The sequence below is a fragment of the Ylistrum balloti genome, unplaced genomic scaffold (assembly GCF_031769215.1).
Source record: "Ylistrum balloti isolate Yb309-2 unplaced genomic scaffold, AGI_CSIRO_Ybal_v1 Utg371144, whole genome shotgun sequence".
Lineage (NCBI taxonomy): Eukaryota > Metazoa > Mollusca > Bivalvia > Pectinida > Pectinidae > Ylistrum > Ylistrum balloti.
In genome coordinates, this window is record NW_026782627.1 from 302,084 (window position 1) to 327,834 (window position 25,751).

A 25,751-nucleotide genomic window follows, 5' to 3' on the forward strand; every position below is an offset into this window, starting at 1 on the left:
TGTATATTTGTTATGAAAAATTGCCATGGAAAATGAAGAAAAATATCTGATATATAATAATGAACCCCAAACTTATTTCATATGGTAAATATTCCAAAACATGTAAAAATTATAAATTATGAAATATACACTAACACAAGATGGAGTCCATGACTTGAGCTATACTCGTATATTCTGCAGGTAACTATGAAGATTGCCTCGCTGGATTAACTCCCCTTAGGAATACACATCTCTGTCTGTATCCAGTCATCTGTCCATCAAACTGTAACAGATTCCTGTGGAATTGCTCTGGCTGTTCCATGTATTGGACTAGCTACAGCAACCCCCTGTCTTTTTCTCCTGGTTCACATAGTCTGCCACATTAAATTTTGGCTCGGTTGGTTTTCGAGTCTTTTTCATTTTTAAATCTCTGTGAAATTAAATAGTAGCATAACTTTTACATAAAAACATCACAACATAAAAGGCAAATGATCAAACAATGAAAAAATGATTTTACTAGACAGATGGACAAGAAAACAATTTCAAACATATTGCATACTGTTATGGTGATTTAACACCTAATTGTTCACTAAACAAGATTATAACACTGTTGAAGTAATCATACAAACCTAGCAACTGCCATGAAAGCTAGATCTACATTCATCCCAGTCTTGGCACTAGTTTCCATGAAGGCAACACCATATTCCTGGAAAATACCAACTAGCATTAGTGAAATACAATTAAACAAAGACATGGATATAAGATTTTATTTTTAACTTTTCTTTTATCAAGACTCCCTTTCTTAGCATTTTGTCAACATATAAGGCAAAATCCATAAAATTAATAACAACACTTCTTACACTAACTGCAGGCCACATCAACATTATTATGCCTGAATAATGTCTATATTCCCGAGACAGAATTTTCTGTATGCATGTTTCTGATAGATTCTATCAGTCACTTTGGCACAGCTGTTGTTCTGTTTGGTATTGGTGTTATATTACCTTTGCTAGTTTCTCTCCATCTTCTGTTCGTATTACCCTGTCAGCAGCAGAATCAGACTTATTACCTAATAACATTATTACAACATCTTCCTGTGCATACTCATTAATTTCACCCAGCCATGCCTGTAACATAAAAAAAGGTTTCCGATCAAATTAAAGGAAAATTTATATCTATACCAGTTTCATTGATTATAACCTCTATCTAATGTTCTGAAGTCAAAATAACATTTGTCCCATTACAATATTGATATGAAACAAATATGAGTAGGATCATGACCTGATAATCTTATATTTAGTATGACCTATACAATTCCTCAATCATGGAACAAAGTGTTAAATCTTTCTGATAAATCAAATTATCAATAAAAAGGTTTCATCTTGTTAAAGACTTACCCTTATATTATCAAAGCTGGCCTTGTTGGTGACATCATAGAGGAGCAGTAGGGCTGTAACAAAGAAGTGTTAAATTTTATTAGTGACACATGAGTTATATACAGACAATCCAGGACATCATACCTTATTCCACTTATTATGTGCACCTGCCTATTTTACACAACCCAACCTTTTTTCCTGGGAATCAAGATGGGTGTGCTTAATTCAAGTTCATCTGACAACTGCTTACTACACAGTGTTACTTCTTGATAAAGCAGAAAATCGTAATTTTTCATTGCAAAAACAAACTGTATTTTCTGTTTCTGTTTTAAGCAGCAAAGTTCAATGACTGGAAACATTTTTACATGGAAATTTTCTACTGTAATAGTTTTAATAAACGCTACTCCTTTCTTATGTTTTTTTAGGCATGCAGTGTACTTATTAGACGGAATACGGTAACCTGAAATTACTGATCATTCTCAATATCACCAAACTCAGGTTAGGGGGTCAGGTGGCACAGTAGTAATGTACTCGCCTTTCACCTAGCTGACTGGGGTTCAATTTCCTTAATTGGTAAGGAAAGGTAATGGGTTTCTTGTCTGACCACATGAGTTTTCTCAGCATATGCTGCTTTTCTCCTACAGTAAGACTCCTCACATGCTTTACCCCGAGTCAACAAGAGTGATTAACATCAGCCATAAGCATAAGTTTACATTTAAATCTAACTCAAGCTTACATAATCAAAACCTATCATCCTCAATATCAGTTTAAATCTGTGCTTAACAAGTAACATGTTTCAGCAATATACATTTATTACAGAGAGTAGAATCATATTTATCAGAAAATAACCATGCTCTAAAAAAGAGGACATGATGTCATAAATTTAAAGCATTACTAAAAGTTAATCAAGATAGTGAACTATTTCTGTCGCAGAGATGTACCATGAATCATGATAAGGATTTCAATAATGACACCCATATTTGATTATAAATTGTTGAAATTCCTAAAGGATAAACATCCTTAAATTAGGACATATAATCACTAATTCTGATGATATGGATAAGACTATAACTAGGTATGTAATATGTCATGACATTTTTATTACATTTAATTTGTGCTTAGGATTCGTATATGTCAATAGATAGAGGGCGCATGGCCATGTCTGTTTAGATATTTGATTAAACATTGTTTTTTATTGTAGTTTTAAAATCTTAAACTAGCATAACCATCTTTATAACCATCATTCCTACAACTTATTAAAGGGGCTTAACTCTGGAGACCATCACTAAAACCTCTGGCTCACATCTCCCTCAAGAGTCCTGATGATGTTTTGTAGGAGTCAGATGAGACATAGAACTGTTTTTGGGTTTAATAATGTACTGATGTTATACAGTTATAATGAATAGCAAACTGTGTTTCTACGTTGTGAATAAAAAAAAATTTAATTGGTATCTGATGAAATATCCTGATGATACATAATCTACATTCTAACAGTCTTGATTTTGATTTTTTGTTTTTTAATTTGAAATATGAACTAAATTTCAGATATAAGTTGTGCAAGAATTATTGATTTAATCTAATTTAATTTACAGCGCAAAATAGAAATAATTGAGAATTAGAAATCTAAGCGATCATTATATTTCCTAGAAATAAAACCAATGAAAACCTTATTATTACCAAAGTTATTCATATATCTGTTCTCCTCTAGACTTTTCCTTGTACTTGTAACTTGTACTAACCTTTTCCACTTGGAACACCTCAATAACTTTTATTCAAATTCTAACAACAACAAATCATAACAGAGAGTAAGACACTCTTAGTGACATATCTTCATTTGCCCACAGAAACTGAGAGGGCCACAAAAATATTACACTTTTTAGCATGCAGCTGGTAAAGATTAATAAGGAGAAATATAAAATATTGTATTATGTACAAAAGATTTCTAAATAAATGATAAAAATTAATGAAAAGTTTCAAAAAATTTAACTGCCAGCAATGTGAACAATGAGTTTAAAACTAATGGCTGTACTTAAGCAATTTGAATTGTCAACATTTTATCATTCCTGTTATTGATACTGAATCAAAGTTGCTTGAAACGGCTATCAGATGAGGCAGAAATAATTGTTTCAACAAAAGGACCATTATATATTTGGGAAAAAGATGTATAATGCTATAATGAAAGAGAGTTGAATCTTAAACAACAATCACACATGAAACATAATGCTCTCATCAAAACTACACAGCTCAATGTGGGAAAAGTAGAATATTGTAGATACATGTAGATTAAGTAAACATTGTACTTCCATTTGGACCAAAGAAAACAGCTGTATGTATTTGTTACATGCTATTTCAATTCCATTTTGTACAGTCTATTCTGACTTTTTAAATTTTTTAATGTGTTTATGTTCCTGTGAGAATCCAGGGTCATTTTGAGGTGGGACCTCCTCACAGTAGCTGGTTGATAACTCATTGAACAACATACAGGAGGTAGTTACATGTCATTCAGAGCAATTAAAGTGTCTTTCCAAAGGACACAAATGTAAGCACAGACTAGTCTATTTCTCAGCTTCCAGAGAAACAAACTACATCAGGTTGGGAGCATCAAACTACACCCCTAGATCTTCACATAAGGCCAGCACTTTAACCAACAGGTGGCACCATATTAAGGTGTCAAGTCAATATTTAGATTGTTCAATTTTGTGAGGCCAAATTTCTTGCAATATGATAATACCAGGAACATGATATTTCCCATTTTTCCAACCCCAGGTTATCTAGACGATAAAATAAGAATTGTAAATATCTTCTCAGGCCTTTCATAAACTCCATCATTATTTCATTACTTCTAAAATTAGGTGACAATTCCTAGGAAATTAACACCAGTGAATGGTAAGGCTTCAACACAACATTTTACTGTTTTCATCAATTGTTTGGTATTGATTTCTTAGCCAGCAATATTGCAAGTATCATTTTGACTGTCATTGATTATTAATTGGGTTTAGGTTCATTTTAACGTACCATTATCAATTAAATATGAAGCAGAAGAAACGTAAAATAGTGTGTATGATTGTCATCAATGATCCGAGGCAACAACAGTTTATTATACACACTAGTATGCTTCAGTCTATAAATCAACATTGCATGTTGCATTCACAGGAAAAATTCATACATATACCGTATACATTGATTTATGTCCAAGGAAAACAAATTCAGTGAAATTATTAATGAAATTCTTTCTAAAATTGAAAATGAGAATGTTTGAAATACTTCAATACTTAACCTCATGTACTCATCTTCGCAGATAAATTTGTAAATACATAATTTCGCAAATGTTGATCTAGAAATAACTTTGAATTTGCCAATGATAAGCTATGAGAGACATGGATTCTGGAAAACTGCTATATTGACAACTGATAGCTTTATATTGGTCACTATTTAGCTTCTGAGAATCATGTAATTATACCTAAAAATAATGAAGTCATGTGATACATATTGTGTCCTACTGAATTGTGCACTATTTAACATGTTTATACTTATTATACAGTAGTCATCCCAGTAGTAACATCTCTGACAATCCCAGTAGTAACATCTCTGACAATCCCTGTAGTAACATCTCTGACAATCCCTGTAGTAACATCTTTGACAACCCCAGTAGTAATATCTTTGACAATCCCAGTAGTAACATCTCTGACAATCCCTGTAGTAACATCTTTGAAAACCCCAGTAGTAATATCTTTGACAATCCCAGTAGTAACATCTCTGACAATCCCTGTAGTAACATCTTTGACAACCCCAGTAGTAATATCTTTGACAATCCCAGTAGTAACATCTTTGACAATCCCAGTGGTAACATCTTTGACAATCCCAGTAGTAACATCTTTGACAATCCCAGTAGTAACATCTTTGACAATCCCAGGGGTAACATCTTTGACAATCCCAGTAGTAATATCTTTGACAATCCCAGTAGCAACATCTTTGACAATCCCAGTGGTAACATCTTTGACAATCCCAGTAGTAACATCTTTGACAATCCCAGGGGTAACATCTTTGACAATCCCAGTAGTAACATCTTTGACAATCCCAGGGGTAACATCTTTGACAATCCCAGTAGCAACATCTTTGACAATCCCAGTAGTAACATCTTTGACAATCCCAGTAGCAACATCTTTGACAACCCCAGTAGTAACATCTTTGACAATCCCAGTAGTAACATCTTTGACAATTTTCCTTCTGTTTATTTTGTTATTCAGTAAAATAGATAGTTCGCATGTTATAAACTCTATTATTGTAAATATTTCAGCACCTTTCCAACAAAAAGTTAGCAATGGGAATTTACAATTATGTCTATTGTGGCACAAGTGCTTGATATCTGACTCCTGACCTACAGTTGTACAGTTGAATGACATTTTGTGAAGTTCTGCAGTCAGCAATACTGAATGTCATTTAAAAGTACAGAGTTCTAAAGATGTCTGAATATGACAGGAATATATGTCTAGCAGAGTTGTTTGTGAGATTACAAGGCATATGTAAATTCATGATAAGAGTCAATAGAAGTATAAGCAAGTTAATGATGGAATGACAAGCATTTCATCAAGAGATTTGTACAAATAAGTGAGATTTGAATTTGTAATTGGCTCCCTTGTAATTAACATGAAAATAATTACCACATACAATATAAGTGATTTACAGTGCAAAAATCTTATTTTCTCATTATCTTTTAAAATTCTAATGAGACACACAACACATAAGCTATGTAATAAACATTTGTATACCGTCTGAAAGGTCACGCACATTGATTCAACATCTACTTGATAAAAATATTAGCAAATTCAGCAAAGTAAAGACTGATTGAATTAAAGCAAAAAGCAGTGAGTAGCAAATTCTAATGTACTAATTTCCAGAGGTCAAATAGGAAGACAAAAAATAAAACATAACCTCCCTTAGAATTGTGAATTTAATCTGCATTTCCAGCTTATTACTGTAAGAAGCCCAGATATGAGTGATATCTGTTAGTCAGAAAGATTACATGTATATACATGACAACAGTTCTATACTGAAGATTGTACATAAAAAAAAACAACATACAGTTCATGATATTTAAACGCTTCATGCACGTAAATTGTACATTCTGATAAAATCCATACTTGTGGCAAATGTTTAAATACAACACTGAAAATGATATAAGAAACACTTGTGAAAACAATGTGACTGTCACAGCTGTCAAAGCTGTAACAGACGATTTGTAACTGTTAGTGGGAAATACCTCTGAAATACAACAGCTCTGCTCTCAATCTATAACACATCTTCTCTGTATTTTCTCTAATATTTTTAGAAAAATGTACAGCTCACTTTCTTCTTTCTTTTTTGGTGCTTAACATCCTTGTTCCGGTTATAACCAAGCCTAGGACACTAAGCGGGAGGGGGCTGGGAGGGCCGAGGCATAAAGGGGAATTTTGGACTGTCACTGAAACACCTATTCCTACTCTAGTCTAACTCTATATTTACCTATTAAAAACCTATGCTCTGTGGCGGCTAGCAATTAGCCTTCTCTTTTTCGTAAACCAGAGGATCTTAAACATGCACGGCGTGACTCACCGTACACCAGACCCCCACTTAACGTTCGTTCCAAAGGACAAGAGGTTTAGAAGATAGCAGGAGAGAGCGTACGGGAAAGTAGGAAATTGGAAAATAGGTTTAGCTTGTTAGCGGGTATAGGTTTTGTTATTGGTAGACGGGGTTCTAGCCATCGTATGTAAGGCTCACTATTAGTGTGTTTGGTTTCATAAAAGAAAACTGACCAATCAGTGAGCTGATATATTGTGCCAAGTCTTAATTTTACTCAATAAAACAACAGTTTTTAGACAACTGTCAAGATTCTGATGGGTTCAAATTTTCATGATCAAGTAGTTGCAAAAAAACCTTTTCTACGACAATGATTATTGTATTTTCAAGTCCTCTATTAATTATGATTTTATTTCTTTTTAGAAAATAATGAAAAACAGAACCTCTCAATGATATCAACATTTACACCACTGTATGATGGCATGTTGTTATCCTTCTGTCACAGGGTATAGAAATAATGTATTTTGAGAGCAAAACCCTTGGATTCCAAAGATGGGCGAGTAAAAGACAGATGGGCACAGCACTAGACATAACAGAACAGTAAATTTGGTACCATGGGCATCTCTGTAATATGCATGTGTTACACTTCTGAACCTTTCCTGTCCTGCTGTGTCCCAAATCTGTAACAACAAAGGTCAAGGTCATCAGATAAGGAGGCCAAGCAATTCAAATATACACCTCATTTAACAGACATCTGAATTAAATTGACTCCAGTTTTTGACACTTTGTGAAATAAATATAACTTAAGATTGTTCCTTAGATCATAATCATAGTCCTAAGGATTTCAAAGTTCAAATTTAACTCAGATGTTCGTTATATACAGGTGCTACTTTATATAGGTTTAATCAATATAGTCGCCATGGTGACATACCATTAGCATCACGATAGTAAGCACGTGTTATACTTCGAAAACGTTCTTGTCCTGCTGTGTCCCATATCTGAAAACAAAACACCATAGATACATCATACAGTCTTATACTACCTTGTTTGTATTACTATGTTTATCAGGCATCAACGAAAGCTTATTCACACTGTTCTGTAATAACCCATCCATATTGACCTGTAATAACCCATCCACACTATCCTGTAATAACCCATCCACACTATCCTGTAATAACCCATTCACACCGTCCTGTAATAACCCATCCACACCATCCTGTAATATTCCATCTACACTATCCTGTAATAACCCATCCACACTATCCTGTAATAACCCATTCACACCGTCTTGTAATAACCCATCCACATTGTCCTGTAATAATCCATCCATACTATCCTGTAATAATCCATTCACACCGTCCTGTAATAACCCATCCACATCGTCCTGTAATAACCCATCCATACTATCCTGTAATAACCCATTCACACTATCCTGTAATAACCTATTTATTTCTATTAGCATCAATGTCAACAAAAGCTTATTTATACTGTGCTGTGATAAGTCCATCTATTTATGTTACAGATCAGAAAAAATGTACATAATGCTAAGTATATGTTCTATGTATATACCAAAGCTATACCCTGTGTTAGAGATGATGGAGGCCAATAATATATTGAAGGATAAATAAAATGATAAAAAGACTTCCTCAATAGTAAGCATATATGAGACAATCATGTTCCAAACACATACATGTGTGTACTTTCCATTGAAACTAATCTGACATTAAACTGGGAAACCTCACATATCCTGGTAATGAAAGCTTCGACAATTTCACAGGCATCAATTAAAATGTCATAATCCTGACTGTGTGTATGTGAAGCATAATAAGTTTCCAACCAAATGCAAAAATCCATAGATGAATACACAGTGTATTTCGAAAGCAGAACATGCCTATAAGATATGACTACCCCCACTACTATGCGAACCAGAAGTTGATCAGGTGAAGACCTTGATGTTTAGATACTATATGGTAACCAAGTCTGTTCTTAAGGTATGCCATTTATAAAATGGAGGGGCATAACAAAAAAAGGTCATGTATACAAATATCACAATACTTATCTAAAAATTATAGGAGTATTTACACCTGATATTAGTCTGTAAAATCTGTCCCTGGTATTGGGGTCAAAGAATGTCCAGACTACATGTATATATCACACATCTCACTGTAAACAGGTCAGTAGTTTGGTGTTAGGGTTAGGGTTACACCTGATATTAGTCTGTAAAATCTGTCCCTGGTATTAGGGTCAAAGAATGTCCAGACTACATGTTTATATCACACATCTCACTGTAAACAGGTCAGTAGTTTGGTGTTAGGGTTAGGGTTACACCTGATATTAGTCTGTAAAATCTGTCCCTGGTATTGGGGTCAAAGAATGTCCAGACTACATGTATATATCACACATTTCACTGTAAACATGTCAGTAGTTTGGTGTCAGGGTTAGAGGATGTTAATATGTTGGTAGTTTGGTGTCAGGGTCAGAGGATGTAAACATGTCAGTAGTTTGGTGTCAAGGTCAGAGGATGTAAACATGTTGGTAGTTTGGTGTTAGGGTCAGAGGATGTAAACATGTTGGTAGTTTGGTGTTAGGGTCAGAGGATGTAAACATGTTGGTAGTTTGGTGTTAGGGTCAGAGGATGTAAACATGTCGGTAGTTTGGTGATAGGGTCAGAGGATGTAAACATGTTGGTAGTTTGGTGTTAGGGTCAGAGGATGTAAACATGTTGGTAGTTTGGTGTCAAGGTCAGAGGATGTAAACATGTTGGTAGTTTGGTGTTAGGGTCAGAGGATGTAAACATGTCAGTAGTTTGGTGTCAAGGTCAGAGGATGTAAACATGTTGGTAGTTTGGTGTTAGGGTCAGAGGATGTAAACATGTTGGTAGTTTGGTGTTAGGGTCAGAGGATGTAAACATGTCAGTGGTTTGGTGTCAGGGTCAGAGGATGTTAATATGTTGGTAGTTTGGTGTCAGGGTCAGAGGATGTAAACATGTTGGTAGTTTGGTGTTAGGGTCAGAGGATGTAAACATGTTGGTAGTTTGGTGTTAGGGTCAGAGGATGTAAACATGTTGGTAGTTTGGTGTCAGGGTCAGAGGATGTAAACATGTCAGTGGTTTGGTGTCAGGGTCAGAGGATGTAAACATGTTGGTAGTTTGGTGTTAGGGTCAGAGGATGTAAACATGTTGGTAGTTTGGTGTTAGGGTCAGAGGATGTAAACATGTTGGTAGTTTGGTGTTAGGGTCAGAGGATGTAAACATGTTGGTAGTTTGGTGTTAGGGTCAGAGGATGTAAACATGTTGGTAGTTTGGTGTCAAGGTCAGAGGATGTAAACATGTTGGTAGTTTGGTGTTAGGGTCAGAGGATGTAAACATGTTGGTAGTTTGGTGTCAGGGTCAGAGGATGTAAACATGTCAGTGGTTTGGTGTCAGGGTCAGAGGATGTAAACATGTTGGTAGTTTGGTGTTAGGGTCAGAGGATGTAAACATGTTGGTAGTTTGGTGTTAGGGTCAGAGGATGTAAACATGTTGGTAGTTTGGTGTTAGGGTCAGAGGATGTAAACATGTTGGTAGTTTGGTGTTAGGGTCAGAGGATGTAAACATGTTGGTAGTTTGGTGTCAAGGTCAGAGGATGTAAACATGTTGGTAGTTTGGTGATAGGGTCAGAGGATGTTAATATGTTGGTAGTTTGGTGTCAGGGTCAGAGGATGTAAACATGTCAGTAGTTTGGTGTCAAGGTCAGAGGATGTAAACATGTCAGTGGTTTGGTGTCAAGGTCAGAGGATGTAAACATGTCAGTAGTTTGGTGTCAAGGTCAGAGGATATGATAACAACACAATAGATCTATTGTAAGAACTGATTATCCCCAGTTTGACACTGGTTGAGCTATCTTACATTCAGATCTAGATTAGAAAAGCAATGTTTCCAATATAGGCGTGTTGTTATTTACCTTTATCAGCTAATTTTAATCAAATGCACAAACTGTGAATCCTTTGATGACGGTCTTAAAATTGCTGCATCCAATTAAATTTCTTGTTCATCCAGTATGAAATGTTAAGTGCTGTATTGATGGGATACTTTTTTTTCAATCCTGGTATCAACAAGTTTTGATAATTCTAATTCTCGTCTGCTACTGACATTTAAGTTACCAACATTCTCAAAAAGGAATTTTACTTTTAAGTACAACATAACAATGAAAAACTGATATCAAAATCATCACTAAGTCAAGTCATATTGCATTCATATCACCATGAATGCCATTTTTGACTCCAATAGCTAAAGTATAATGGTTGTAGTCAGAAATCTTTTCCAATAGCCATGGTGTTCCCGTATGTAACTTGTACTCTTTTCAACTTTCTCAGCTGTGATTTTTTCCACCACATGTACTCTATAGTTTTCTGCCCACATATCGACTGATGTTGAAATGTCAAATGACAGGCTAAGACCTGCCAGGAAAAGATGAGGGTTCCTGATAGCATAAGTAATTAGTAATTATATAGTAATGATTCAGGATAAATGTTGCTAGTTGTTGTTGATGACTATATCAAATGGGCATGATGCCACTCACTTTAAATAGATTTCAATAGACTTCACTACTAATGTATATTGTGACGAAGAAATATATTTTCCTACATTCTAAATGACCTTGATAAATGCCTAATCATGCCATCACTGTGTTAAGGTATGGGATATATGACAAGTGGTTAATATTTAAGTTAATCATTGACTAATTTTCAACATTTGGTTTATCATGCTTTGTGAGGCATCATGGGATTACTCCATACATAATTTGATTGTAAATTATCACTCCGAAGGCAAGTAGATATAAATAGATATTTTTGAAATAAGTATCTATGTTTCTCCTATAGTAAACAAAATAATGAAATTTGATAATGGTCTATATATCTGGATTCAGTTAAGACAAGTGAAAAAAAAACAATAAGATTTTTATAAACTTTTATAAAAGGTTTCCATAACCTGTTTAACATAATGAAAAGCACTTTAAAATGTTACACTCTGGTGTATGGTGTACGTCAATACAGCACTGGTATGCTGTGTCTAGGTTCTTACTTTCTAATAAAACACACCTATATTATACATGGAAATGTGACATTTAAGATGTCCTTTTTCAGGTATGGAGCAAGATCGGTGGAGATATCTTGTGTGGGTGGTTTTAAATGGGTGTACTTATACAGGTAAAACTAAGGATCAGAACAGCGTTTCACGCTAAGTCAAGTGTAAACAAGCAACTTTATGTCCTGGGGACAATCCATATGGATGGGACAACTCAAGATTTCATTAATTTGACACCGAATAAATATTTAACAAATGTGACCATTTTAACGATCATGTTGAGTTTGTAATCAGCTGTAGGGTTGATCAATTCCAGTATTACTGGCCAATGGCATTTTCTATTAATTTATGACAATTAATTTCTTATCTATACACAAGAAAACTCGCGATCAAACATGCCAGGATGTATATTAAAACCTTTGATGACATAAAGCAATATTGACTAGGACAGGTAGTTCATATCCCTGGTGTATCTCAAGACTTGTAATTGTGAACAACACAGTTAACTTACCGGAAATATTTGTGGAATATTGATTTTGTTTTCAACCCTAGATAACACCTACTACGGTTATAAACAAGACAATAGTACTGTCACATAAATCATTTAACAGTATTCTATGTTTCCTTCACTGCCACAGTAAAAACAAACCACACGTTCATTTGTCAGAATTCCAGATTGGGTAGTTTAGACTGTATCAATATAACAAAAGGTAGTGGCTACTGGCTATTTATATAGTTCTGTTGGAGTTGAAATCACTTATTTACAATTGAGCTCAGTTTCTCTCAAGCTTTCAATTTACTGAATTGGAAAGGCAGAGGTATAGTGTGCTAATTAAAGAGACAGTTTGAAACATCTGACAGCTTTATATATAGGTAGCTATATAGGGACATGAGGGCACTTAAATTCACACATGGGGTGGCATGTATAGACAGTGGAAGCTAGTGTCTTAATTATGTTTGTGGTACACATCAATATTTAATTTGATTTATTCCACCTGGGATCTGTCATGATAAGTTATATATATACCAGAAATACAGGTATTTTGACATGCATTTGTCCTTGCCAGATATGATGTATCATCTTCAACAAACAAGTAGACAATAGCTAGGATATAAACCTTAGGTTGTCAAAATTGAATTTAAGATTTTTGCAATAGGCCCATACCTGGTTATAATTGAGCCCACCTGTATATGTGTAATTGTTGCTTTGTAAAATTGTTAACTAATACTGTTCATGGTCTTGCCAAGAGGCTCTCCAAACCATGAAGAGTAATATGTAATAGACAATTACTGACCTGTTTTCAGGTGAATATAAGGATTTATTAACCCAAGAAGGTGATATTTTTTGAGGCTGGAATAGGTCAACAATTGCTTTGTTGTATGACAACAATCCATCTTTCTAATTTGTCAAAAAGTGGAAAACTGGTTACTGTTGTATGTTATATTCATGTAAAATAAAATAAAGATTCATGATTTAACTCCATTACGTGTATGATTTTAGTTTGGACCTGGGATAACAATGTTACTACCCTGAACAATTGTAATCTAATCTGCAGAAACTACCTGTTAGTTCTGAAAAGAACGTGTTTTAGGCAGACTCTTCTAGCATGAATCAGATATCTTTAGAAAGATTTGAGACCATGTTTCACAAACAAATATCTAAATATAGAATTTTGCTTCATAATATCTTATTAGCTACAATAGGTGTATGGTTCACATAAATCTATGTGTTGCTAGAAGTAAAGGCAGAGATTATGCCACCAATAACATAGCTGTGGGTTAGACCAGCTGTGACCCCAGTCATCAGCTGTGACCATTGTATACCACGCCTGTCAGCATACAACAATGGTCATGCTGTCGGTGTACAAATACGCACCTATTACTACTTTTACTCGGTGATAGAAAAAAATTTTCATACTATCCTACCAGTATGATATATTTTTCTCGACACAGGTACCAGGGTAAGGTTACAAGGAAAGACGGACCAGATCCATAAAATTTCAGTCATCAAAAATATCTCAAAAGTATAGAATTACTGGGATTAATACAATCCTGTTTCTAATCATTAAAACTATGTATTTCAGAGACTGAACATCAATTAACGTAAGTCTAGAGAATCATAGTAATTACATATCAATATCAGTATTTTACATATTGATGACAGTAAATAAGGCAAATGTATTGGAAGAACAATTTCATATTTCAACCAATATTAGCCACTCATTTGATTTTATCATTACATTTCAGAACAAAATTTGACCACAACATATGGTTAGTTACATAAAGCATTTAAGCTGTATTTATCAAAATACTTTCTGCATTTGTACTAACTGCAAATTTATTTTGTTACTTTCTATAACTTATATCATCTTTATCTGAAAATAAGCTAATACCAGGTAATAAGCAGCCCCTCAAATGTTATGCAGAGAATTACATATAAATTGTACTGGTAATCCATTACCTGAAATAAGCCCCTCCCCCTTCTTCCTTCTTAAAAGATAAACATGACTGTAATCATTGAAACAAAATTAGGTGTGGCAGGAAATGATGACATATCAATGCATTAGAAACTGTACAGGTGTTTGTTTGGCAGGTGAGATGAGAATAAGGATATTCTTACCTGTAGTTTTACCTTAGTACCATCAACATCAACAACTTTATTCTGAAAAAGAAAATATACAAAATTTTCATTCAATAAAATGCAATGCCAATATTTATAGAACACAGATGTGTTTGGGGCCAGGAATTGTATTTAAGCAATATTGTAAAATCAGCCTATATACATGCTATTTCATGTCATTTTATTCTGAATTTTGATTTTTACTTCAAATACTGCTTTGTTACCAATGATTTATTATTATTTACATAGTCTACAATGAAAACATGGTGTACTGAGAACACTGGTCCAATAATTTCAGGGTAAGGATTAGTAATATGTTGAGATATATAGACAATAAAGTTATAACCTTGTAACAGTGACCTTGTATTAAGGTTATTGTTAAGTCTCTTAACGATGTAGAAATGCCAGAACATGGGGCACTGTATGTGTATATATACAATGTAATATTATAATGACTGAAGTAAGCCAAGGTGAAGTATGATGGTCCAAGCTGGGTACAAGTGTTAATTTGTGTTTTAACCTTTTTACAGGTAATCTAGAAGCTTGTATCAGAAGGTTAAACCTGAAATTTAACTCATTCCAACAGATACAGTTCACAATCATCAACTGTGACATAAGTACTGTACAAATTGATATTTCTGTGGGGATCAATTGTTATGATGTTTCAAAGCATTCTCATTTTGAGGACATATGATTTCACGTATAAAATATAGCTCAATAAATCTACTCATACTAACTTCAACACGTCATGGACATAATAAATTTGTTACGAGAAGACACAAAATGAACAGACAAAAATGACATGTTAACAGATTTATGTTGACACCCAAGTAACATTTGCCTGAGAGTCTTTCGTTCATAATCATACTGATGTTTTCTGTTTTAAGGTTTCGTTCATAATCATACTGATGTTTTCTGTTTTAAGGTTTCGTTCATAATTCATACTGATGTTTTCTGTTTTAAGGTTATTTCCTTGCTGAAAATCCCCTGCCAGTGATTGAAATCAATGCTATATATATACATAGCTACCTGAAACAGTTACAAGACTTGGATAACAAATTCTCAAAAGGAAAATCAATGTTATTTACCAGGTACACAGTGCAATTAATTACATTTTTACACAAGTTTCATAACATTTAAGTGAAAACTGCAGTTGTCAAGACAAAATATTGTGACTTAAGACAGACAGTTGGACAGACAACCAAATTACAGTATTACATAATCTTGTTGCAGTAGGTAGAGTGTTTCACTCTGTGGAAACCTAAAGCTAATTTTGTCATTCACAATCCAACCTATCAAAATTATATCAGGTTAGTCCATCATAATTGGACCATTGATGGGAGATTGAACAGTGATTCATCAGGGCTGAGAGGTGGTAGAGAGGTAATGCTCCCATCTTTCACCAGAGTGACTGGGGTTTGATTCCATGATAAGACAAGAAAAAACACTTGCTTGATCACATGGATTACCCCCCAAATACTTTGGTATCCTCCTGCAGATTTTCAGATTCTTTATTTGCCGTGAGCCATACAACTCCTCCTCCTACAGTAAGGCCCCTTGCACGCTTTCATCCAGACCAACAAGACTAACTAACCATAAGTTAAGAGACCTTGCTTTACAATTGTAGTTAAATCAATAACCTTGATATTGAATGGGCCATATCATATACATATTATAGAATATGATATATTTTGTCTAAAATATTATATAATATGATATATTATATATAAAGGAGGACCATTCCAATACCTGTGCCTGACAGTAATTAAGTAAGCATGGATAAGAGCAGAAAATGCATGTTTTATCTCTAAACACTGTCTCTACTTGTCAGTAATTGAATATTCTGTCACTCCTTCATCAGCTTCATTTGGGTATCATGTGACATAGCACAACATGGGGATTCCCCATCCTACAACCATGTTTATCATGTAAAGAGAAGTTGAAATATGGTAAAAAATAAGCTGAAATTATGGTAAAGATGTAATTGTACATAATGTACGTAACATTTTTATATGAAGTTGTTATAAGAGTTGAGTATTCATGCCTGAATGGTTGTGAGTGAAACTTTGAGTATAACATCTTTACATACCGGTGCCTAATTGAAGCGAACTTTGTAATTCGTTTAAAGTGAGTGGTCTCCATTTACTGTCTGTTGCCTTTCAACAACTTTACTAATAATAAATTGACTTTTCTGTTGGTCATTTCTGTATTCATTTTGTCCTTTGTTTTTAACTGATTCAGATTTAACCAATCATATGGAAATTCTCCCCCAGCAAACTGGTGAACTGCCACCATCAGTCATTTGATTTGTGTAAACTGCACTTACATGACTGCCCATGCTTAACTTCAGTTTAAAATTACTTCAATGTAATGTCATACATCACTGGTGATATTTTGTGTCAATATGGTGGAATGGTGGAAAATAAACAAGGAGAGCTCTGTAAAAGTTGACAACTACTAGTTCTTGTTGGTTATTAGTTAATTATTTATTTCCAACTCCATGCCAATCTATATTACATTTTCTATGTTATACATGATTTCACCAATACAGTTTAGTAATGTCACAGGGGATGCTAGATTACCAGGATACACAAGTAATTATTTACTTTTTATGACATTTTGAAGTACAGGAACTATAAACGTGACAAAGGACATGAAATCAAATGTAACTGTGAAGCATGTAATTGGACTCAAGTATACATAAATGTTGTCATTATCTTCTGGAACGGTTTACAATTATTTCATATAAAGCACCAATACTACATTCATGGGATTAGTGCAGCTCACCCAACATGTATCAGATTCTTATATACATAGCAGAATGTATACAGTCAAACAATTGATATCTACAGTAAAATTCAGAGTATACATTTTTACAGCTTGTAATTATGATAATTCTAGAAAGTAAGGAGTGTACATTTTTATAGATTTATGTTGCAAATGTCAGCTCAGACAGCAGTTAAACCTGTACTGTCAATTCAGTACACATTTATTTCTTCCTTTCTCACATACTTCTCACATACACCTCTCCTTCTCACATACACCTCTCCTTCTCACATACACCTCTGCTTCTCACATACACCTCTCCTTCTCACATACACCTCTGCTTCTCACATACACCTCTCCTTCTCACATACACCTCTGCTTCTCACATACACCTCTCCTTCTCACATACACCTCTCCTTCTCACATACACCTCTGCTTCTCACATACACCTCTCCTTCTCACATACACCTCTCCTTCTCACATACACCTCTCCTTCTCACATACACCTCTCCTTCTCACATGTCCAAACTGTTGCTATTATGTTTATCAACTTTAACCAATCACAGCTATTTGATAAAAGGAGATAATTAACATTGATATGGTGATATTGTCAAGGAAACAAAAAACACACCTACACCACAGGTAGGTCTACCTGTACTACATATGTACTGTATCTCAGTATTTGTGAACTACTAATACAGCTAATTAATTTTACAGAAGTATATTACTGTCAGTATTGTGATACTGGCTGTTCACAGGAGCACTAATCAGATATTGCACTCTAGGTATGTAAATGTACACATGCTGGTAATTATGGGTATGACAGACAAAAACCTGTGAGTAATGTAATAAATTACTTATGCTGAGTTACAGATGCCTGTCAGGCATGCTTCAATCATTGCTGTTTTTTGGTATTTTATGTCTTTTAAAAATTTCAATACTAAAAGAGCAGAATATATTCATCAATTCAACTACTTTAAAGAAATAGTTTATATCATGAATTTATCACTTATATGGGCTACTGGATGATTCAACAGAGTGCTTTCAACTTGACTATTGGGTTAATGACTTTCCAAGTCAGAGATATAATCTCCAGACAATCTCTTTTTATTATCACTGTTGCTAGGCATTATCTCAAATGAATCTATTTTTCTATGGAGAAATGTCTACATTGTCAGACATAAATTTTCTAACTTGTGTATTGTATTAATTTGCTTGTTCAACAGAGACATGTCTAACTTGTCTGAGACATAAATTTTCCCACTTGTGCAGTGGTAGATTTAGAGCCCCTCCCCAACCCAGATTAGCCACCCCATATTAAATCTAAAATGACACACATCTTATTACACTGAAGGCTATCAGGTTTAGATAAACAAGAGGCCCATGGGGCTTTACGGTCATCACATATACAGTCTTATTTCTTTAACTTGTAATTCAAACTGCTACTCCTTAACCCCTAATTAAGGTATTTGCAGCCAAATGTAACATTGTGGTTGATCATTAATCAAGGTCAAATGACCTTAAATATTGGTAACTTGTATTGATATTTACATTCTATTGATTGTCTCCTGTTAGTTTAGGTTATACAACAGTACTGTTCACAGATAAGGATTCTGTTCGAGGGTACTTCTAAGGTTTCTTTCATCGGTATAAGAACTCCTTGAAGGTCCAGGTGTAGCCTCTAAAACTTTTATTGCTTCGTACAAATTTGATAAGGGTCTAGACTTCTTCCTCAATTGACGCATGCCTTGTGTTGAAAAGCTACAAATATATAGTTTGAAAATTGAATTGATTTGAAGCCTGTCTTGTGTTAATAAAAACTCTACTCAACTATTGCAAAGAAAACCTTACACAACAACCTTACACAACACAGGCAGTTTACGACAGGGATTCCCTCAATGTAACAGGAATTCTGGGTCCTCACATGGACAAAGGGTCACTCAACTTGACATGGATTTCTTGACTTACAGACATTCCCTCAATAGTGATGTAGTATCCCCATAATGACAGGATTCCTTCATTAATCATCACAAAGGGGATTTTTCTCAATAGGGACAAGAGGTTCCCCCTTGACCTTGCCATTACACAAATATAGTTCCCCTCACACAGCCAGCAATTTTTTCATTTGTTATGAGTTGCTAATTGAAGGCCACAGAATGATTTTTCTGGTAGAAGTTCTTCATCAATATTTCATATCCAAAGGTTGAAAAAAATGTATTCATCATGGAGACAGATATTTCCTCACAATGGAATGGTAAATCATTGAGATGAGAATTCTATTACTATGACAGAGAGGTACTGTAATAAAACTTCTATCTTAATTTATATTTGTTTACTGTGTTAAACTCTCGACAGTGAAGCTTAACTCTTATCAAAATCATTCACATATACAAAACATGGTTGTTCATGGGGTCAGAGATAATAATATAACTTAGTAAGTTTCTATATCTAGACAAACAAGGTCTTGTATGCAATCCTCAATCTGGACATTGGTTCATTGTCTGTGTAGATCATTTTTAAGATATCATCATAATTAAACCCATCATTGTAAAAACAAATAAATAAATAAATAAAATCAATTAACAAAACAGAAAATTAAAAACAAAATTTTAAACTCACCCTAAAGTCTATACCAACAGTGGAAATAAAACTGCCCGAGAGAAAGGCACCATCTTTAAATCGAACAAGAAGACATGTTTTTCCGACACCACTGTCCCCTATTAACATCACCTACAATTAATATAATACCAATCACATCATATATTCTCCAGGTGACTCACTCATGGTGTAAATGTAACCTCCTTCTGCCACACATTAATATAGCTGTGAAAGAAACCTGAAAGAAGAGTCTGTAGTAATAGTTTATGTGAACAGGATGATTCTATGTGCTACACGTCAATAAACAAATAAAAACATGGCATAACACACTAAATGAATAACTGCAGGAATCATGACCCATATAAAATTTAGAATTTTTACATTTATGTTTTATCTATACCTAAATGAAATCCTGAATAAATGAAGTTAAAGTATATTTAATCTACAGTAACCCTAGGGGGTCTACACACAATTTCTGACAAAAAAAGAAGGATATTGGTGTATAATGACTTACTACCACGTCATAAAATGTTGATGAAAGAACATCATATACTTGACATGGAGACTACAACATGATGTGACAATTAGCAAGAGTTGAAAAGTCTTTGTATTTGTTTTTAACAGTTGTATAAAATGGAAACTCCTGTTACAGCGCATGTATGTCCAGAACCTAAATGATGATTAATTTCTTTTTATTGGAAACTATAATTTCCAATAGTCCCATTTTAACCCCACTTATATAAAGTTAAAGCCGATACATGAATACAGAAACATGGACAATAAGTGATACCAGGAGATCGGCTAGTCAGTTACACTGTGTAACACAGGTAATTCAAATAAGAGAAACACTTTGCGTATTGTACATATAAATATGAAAAAAACCCATTCACATGGCAACTAAAATTTTACTTGTGGCCATATGTATTACAATGTTCATACATAGTGTTAACTTTTACATTACAGATACACCTATGTAATATAATGTTCACACATAGTGTAAACCATATACATTACAGATATACATATGTAATACAATGTTCACACATAGTGTAAACCATTAACATTACAGACATACAAATGTAATATAATGTTCACACATAGTGTAAACCATATACATTACAGATATACATATGTAATACAATGTTCACACATAGTGTAAACCATTAACATTACAGATATACTTACTACGGTATGTAATACAATGTACACACAAGGTTTGAACCTGTACATTATGCATTTTTTATAAAACCAGAAATGAGCATCAATTCCTGCAGTCATATTTATAATTGAAATTAATACAATGTAAATAAAAAATCTGAAATCATATAATAAATATGTGGAAATGAAAGATTACACTCCAGATCTACTGACACAACATCAACATTCTACAATATATTACAACACACTTTAAAACTAAAAACTGTTTCCTAATGTTAAACTTCATCTTTACCTTTGCTGATTCCACTACTTTATGTAAATGCTGCTGAACGTACATCATCAAATTGTAATAAGTGGTTTAAGCATTGCTATGCAAGCCACCCCCTATAACACATGTTGCTGTTTTAAGTGAGGTCCAAATATCTCTACGTAAATCTCAAGACATCCACATGTATTAATGTGTATGTAGGTATTGTTACATGACAATACTAGGTTTTTAAGTCATTTGCCTAAGGTAACATTTGTCTGATGTGAAACGAAACATCAATATAAACTTTTACTATACACCTGTGTAGAGTAAACCTTCATGTTCCAACACACACCAATATAGTAGAAATGAGAGAATCTGAAATTAATTCCTTTTAATGTACATGTGAGAGATTTTTTTCAAGAAATTATCAGGACAGTAAAATTTTGTGATAAAGCTGTGTTTTAAGTACAACTTTATAGAGATATAATGATATATCCAGATGGTACACAAGTAGACTGTACCTTTTAACTCTATTAGTGGTTAGGTCCTACCATAGACTTAAAAATACAGATATCAACATCTTTTTAAAATCCAATTTCTTAAAGGGACTAAATAGTTAAACTTCATTATTTTTTCCCATGCATTCAGGCATCAAAATTTACTCTTTGTAACTCATAAAATGCGGGTTAAAGTGAAGAAATTGCAAGTAAAAAAATTATGTCAACTCTGAAAATGTTTGCGAGTTACGTGTTTCTTCAACATATGGTTGAAAATTATCAGTGTAATGTTACTGATTTGGTGTGTATCTCACCTGTTGTGAACGTGTAGTAAGAGTTTCATTGACAATGACTGTAATTACATGCAGAAATCCTCGTGGTTTATCCCAACAATAATGTACAGTAAAATTGTAGTCACAAGCATGTAAATATGACACATATAAAAACCTACTTTTGCATTGGGTTAAAATTAATGAAAACACTGCAAAAATTTTGCTAGTCCACAATTTCATTTTGATAGTGGAAATTTTTGGCGCTCGAAATGATTAGCTAGTGAATACATAAGTTAAGTTTGACCCCTGGCATCTGATTTCAGTCAAGCATGGTAATACTTAGAATTTGACTCTTCATAAAAATTATAAACAATTTCTGAGAGAAATTGATAAATTGTTTATCAGCTTCAAACTAACATTAGTGGATACTCACTGTAGTGTCTACCACCCATCACAGTTTTTGATAAGAAATAGCGCTTTCAGAGCCTTGCTTTAACCTGTTGTTATGATATGATTTCTTACTCTGTATAACAATGTAATTAGCCAAAACTTAATTTACCACATGTTTTAGTTCTTACTTGTAAAATGACCTCTTGTTTCACAATATACACATGACAGGGCGAAATAAATGATTCTGAGTTAATCTGAATCTAAAAATGCATGACATTGTTTACACTCTACTTATGGTAATATGAATTAGTGTTGGGTCACTTCTATTCCATTTTAAATAAATATCAGTTATGAAATGAATATCTAACCATTTAGTCCCTTTAACTCATGGTAAGCACACATGTACCAAATTCTGTGTATTAATTTGACTTAGAAAACATCATCTAAAAATTTTAGTAGTTTAACAGAAACTATCAACCTTTTGGGAAATTAAAAAAAAAAAAAACAACATTTCCGGCACTGAATTTAAACATGCAAATTTCCAAAATGAATATCTGACTCGAATTAACAAAAGTGCTTATCTTTAACGCATTTATCGGTTATATTACCGATAAATACATTTTTGAGTGGTAAAATGTATTACTGAATAATTCGACAGAGTAAATATCTAGTTTTTAAACCGGTTACTAAACTAAATCGTGACAGTGATTTTATCTCAAACAGATACTTGTTAAAAAGGCGTATCAGCTTATCCCCATTAACAGCGACACAGCTTGTTTACTATAGCAATTCAAACATGCATCTACTTAAAAGTACTTTCAGTAAAATGTCCTTCGATATACAGACCCAATACATATTCAACCATGACAGCAATTTTGTATTATACTACAGACTTGAGGACATTCTCTGACAACCATACATAAGTATACCCGACACTGCATTGGCTTACCTTGGAAGCCAAGTCAAAGAGTTCAGTTGAGCTTTGTCTTGTTGCCTGCTTGTGTTCGCGGAGAGGGTGATGGCCATTTGGAGACCCAGGCTCGCTACCGTAGCCGTTATGGATTCTATCTTTACCCATAGCAAATGTCCAGTCACATATTTCTCCAGGAATATGTCACATAACCCCAACAGACATAACAATGTGGCTGTTATGCGGAGAGCGGGGAGAACATAACAAGCTAGCGGCTGTCACTGGCAGCCTTCTCTTCAAATGACGTGGGTTCCACAACAGGTACCCGAATATAAACATGTTAGAGTTATTTCCCTTGTACCACCAAATTGTCGCGTTTTTTTTAACGAAAGCCACAATATGACCAAAGGCCTATAATAGAAATACACATCTATTTTAAATGAACAAATGGTAACTTAAAAGTAAAATAGTATAATATCAAATTAAATCTATGTTTTAACTAACATTCTAGATTTGTTTTTTTATTGAAAAGGATGAAAGAATACAGCAACATAATGAATTACTGAATTAAATCTATATACGATGTGGTATAGCTTTTTGACTAATAAGACGTATCGCCGTGATGATAAGTTACAGGTCACATTTACCTAAATATGTGAGCTCCCTTCCAAAGCTCGAACTAGCATATATTTAAGCCGTGACACTATTCAGTCGCTGTATTGCTGAAAACGAATATCGCTTGACAAATGCCTTTTAGCTGCAACATGAAGGCAGTGACAGTTTTACAGCTTCTTGGTTTGTACTGCACAAACCTATGACCAAAAGCAGCTGAATGACAGGACTTCTTGTCATCGCCCTGATTGTAATAATAGTAAATTCGTTTTTTCCTTGGCGACTGCTGGCCCTGTCACCCGGCGCTGTTAGTTTCACAAGATGTCGTGTAACATCTTCATAGAAAAGGTAGCTAACCGCGGTAAGAGATGTTTCTCCTTCCGCTGCCATCTGAAGCTGATGGGAATCCCCTTTACGCAACTCCACTTCATTGCAGGTGCATTTCTATTAGGGCCTTGTTTACAAGTGTAGTAAACGCCTTACTTGACAACACACCTTTTTCGTTTCAGTACAAAGCTCTCTCTCTCTCTCTCTCTCTCTCTCTCTCTCTCTCTCTCTCTCTCTCTCTCTCTCTCTCTCTCAACAACTATGTTTTGTGTAACCGTACATGTGTACTTTCAGTCATGATATCGGCACCTCACTCACTTTCTGCCATATTGGCACACCTTTTTTCCAAGCCGGATCTCTTGTGTTCAGCTTTCTTTCTATCTCGTTTACGTTAAGTAGGAATCCTGCCGTTAATATGAACGTTATCTAAAAGTTCGCACAGAACTCTCCAATTATCTTTACATTTCCCTTTTAACCATGTATAGACAGTTTCTTTGAACACAATCCTCTTTTATCTTCCTCAAGTCTGTCGAAACCTTTAGAAGTCAAATAATTTTGAAACATGGAAATCTTCACTCTTTATCTTTTCCAACCCAACTATCCATATTGATGGACCTGTTGAAGGAAGATGCCTCTCATTACTGATGGTTTCATCCCACTTTCCTGTACTTTTGTGATATCTAAAACTACCCTCTTAATATATCACGATTCCTCTTTCTTCTTTCCTTGTGAATGCATTTAATTATGTTCAACAATACTGTTAATGGCCGTGCTTTTCGTCGTTAGTGAGCTCTGATCTTCTGATATACCTCACGCGTCTCACAGGAGTGTCCTGGTTTGTATTTTAACTGCATTTGATCTGCCCTCAGCCTGTAAATTGTTGTTACAAACTCCCACAATGATATTTGGATTCGCCGTCGATTGTCTGTCTTGTTGTGACTTCTCCTCCTAATAGTACCTGGAGCGTAAACATGTCACATGATCTTCATCTCAACCAATCGACAATTCATACCGTCACTTTCAATACAAGATAAGTTGTGGTTATGAAAAAGATTATCAGCACCGGGGTCGATGAAATTGGTGTTACAGGGAATCTGTGGCTATGTATTCTACCGAGATTGTATTGAACAAGAGATCCCAGATAGATCTTGGCACCCAGTTTTGTTTTGTATCTTTTCAGTTGGATTTCTTTCTAATTTTTTTCCCATCCTCTATTCTTGCTTTTCATTATATGAAATGTGATTTTTTTTCTCCCTCAGGAACAGCAATAACAATTTTTAATTGTCAAATCCAAGATAGTTCCTCAGTCCCAAAATCAAAAGGGCACAACTAGGAACCAAGGGGAACATATGCATGGGATTTGAGAAAGACC

The 25,751-nt window shown here is 34.3% G+C and overlaps 1 protein-coding gene across 1 annotated transcript; it reads right to left on the reverse strand.

Moving 5' to 3' along the window:
• Nucleotides 1-309: 309 nt before the first annotated feature.
• LOC132561064 (ras-related protein Rab-37-like) lies at nucleotides 310-23,608 on the reverse strand. The gene is made up of 8 exons (XM_060225784.1): nucleotides 23,480-23,608; nucleotides 19,985-20,095; nucleotides 14,600-14,641; nucleotides 7,528-7,594; nucleotides 1,377-1,429; nucleotides 984-1,106; nucleotides 609-685; nucleotides 310-409 (listed from the first exon to the last, which is right to left on the reverse strand). Exons 1-8 carry the CDS (start codon nucleotides 23,606-23,608, stop codon nucleotides 310-312), a joined length of 702 nt encoding a protein of 233 aa, XP_060081767.1.
• Between the last annotated feature and the right edge of the window lie 2,143 nt (nucleotides 23,609-25,751).

What these genes read in the sequence shown, in the direction of transcription:
- LOC132561064 (XM_060225784.1), bottom strand. Translation starts at nt 23,608, where the DNA reads ATGGGTAAAGATAGAATCCATAACGGCTACGGTAGCGAGCCTGGGTCT. An exon ending in TCTTTGACTTGGCTTCCAAG is followed by an intron (nt 20,096 to 23,479) that starts GTAAGCCAATGC and finishes TATTAATTGTAG; the next exon opens with GTGATGTTAATAGGGGACAG. An exon ending in CCAGCTTTGATAATATAAGG is followed by an intron (nt 1,107 to 1,376) that starts GTAAGTCTTTAA and finishes TTTATGTTACAG; the next exon opens with GCATGGCTGGGTGAAATTAA.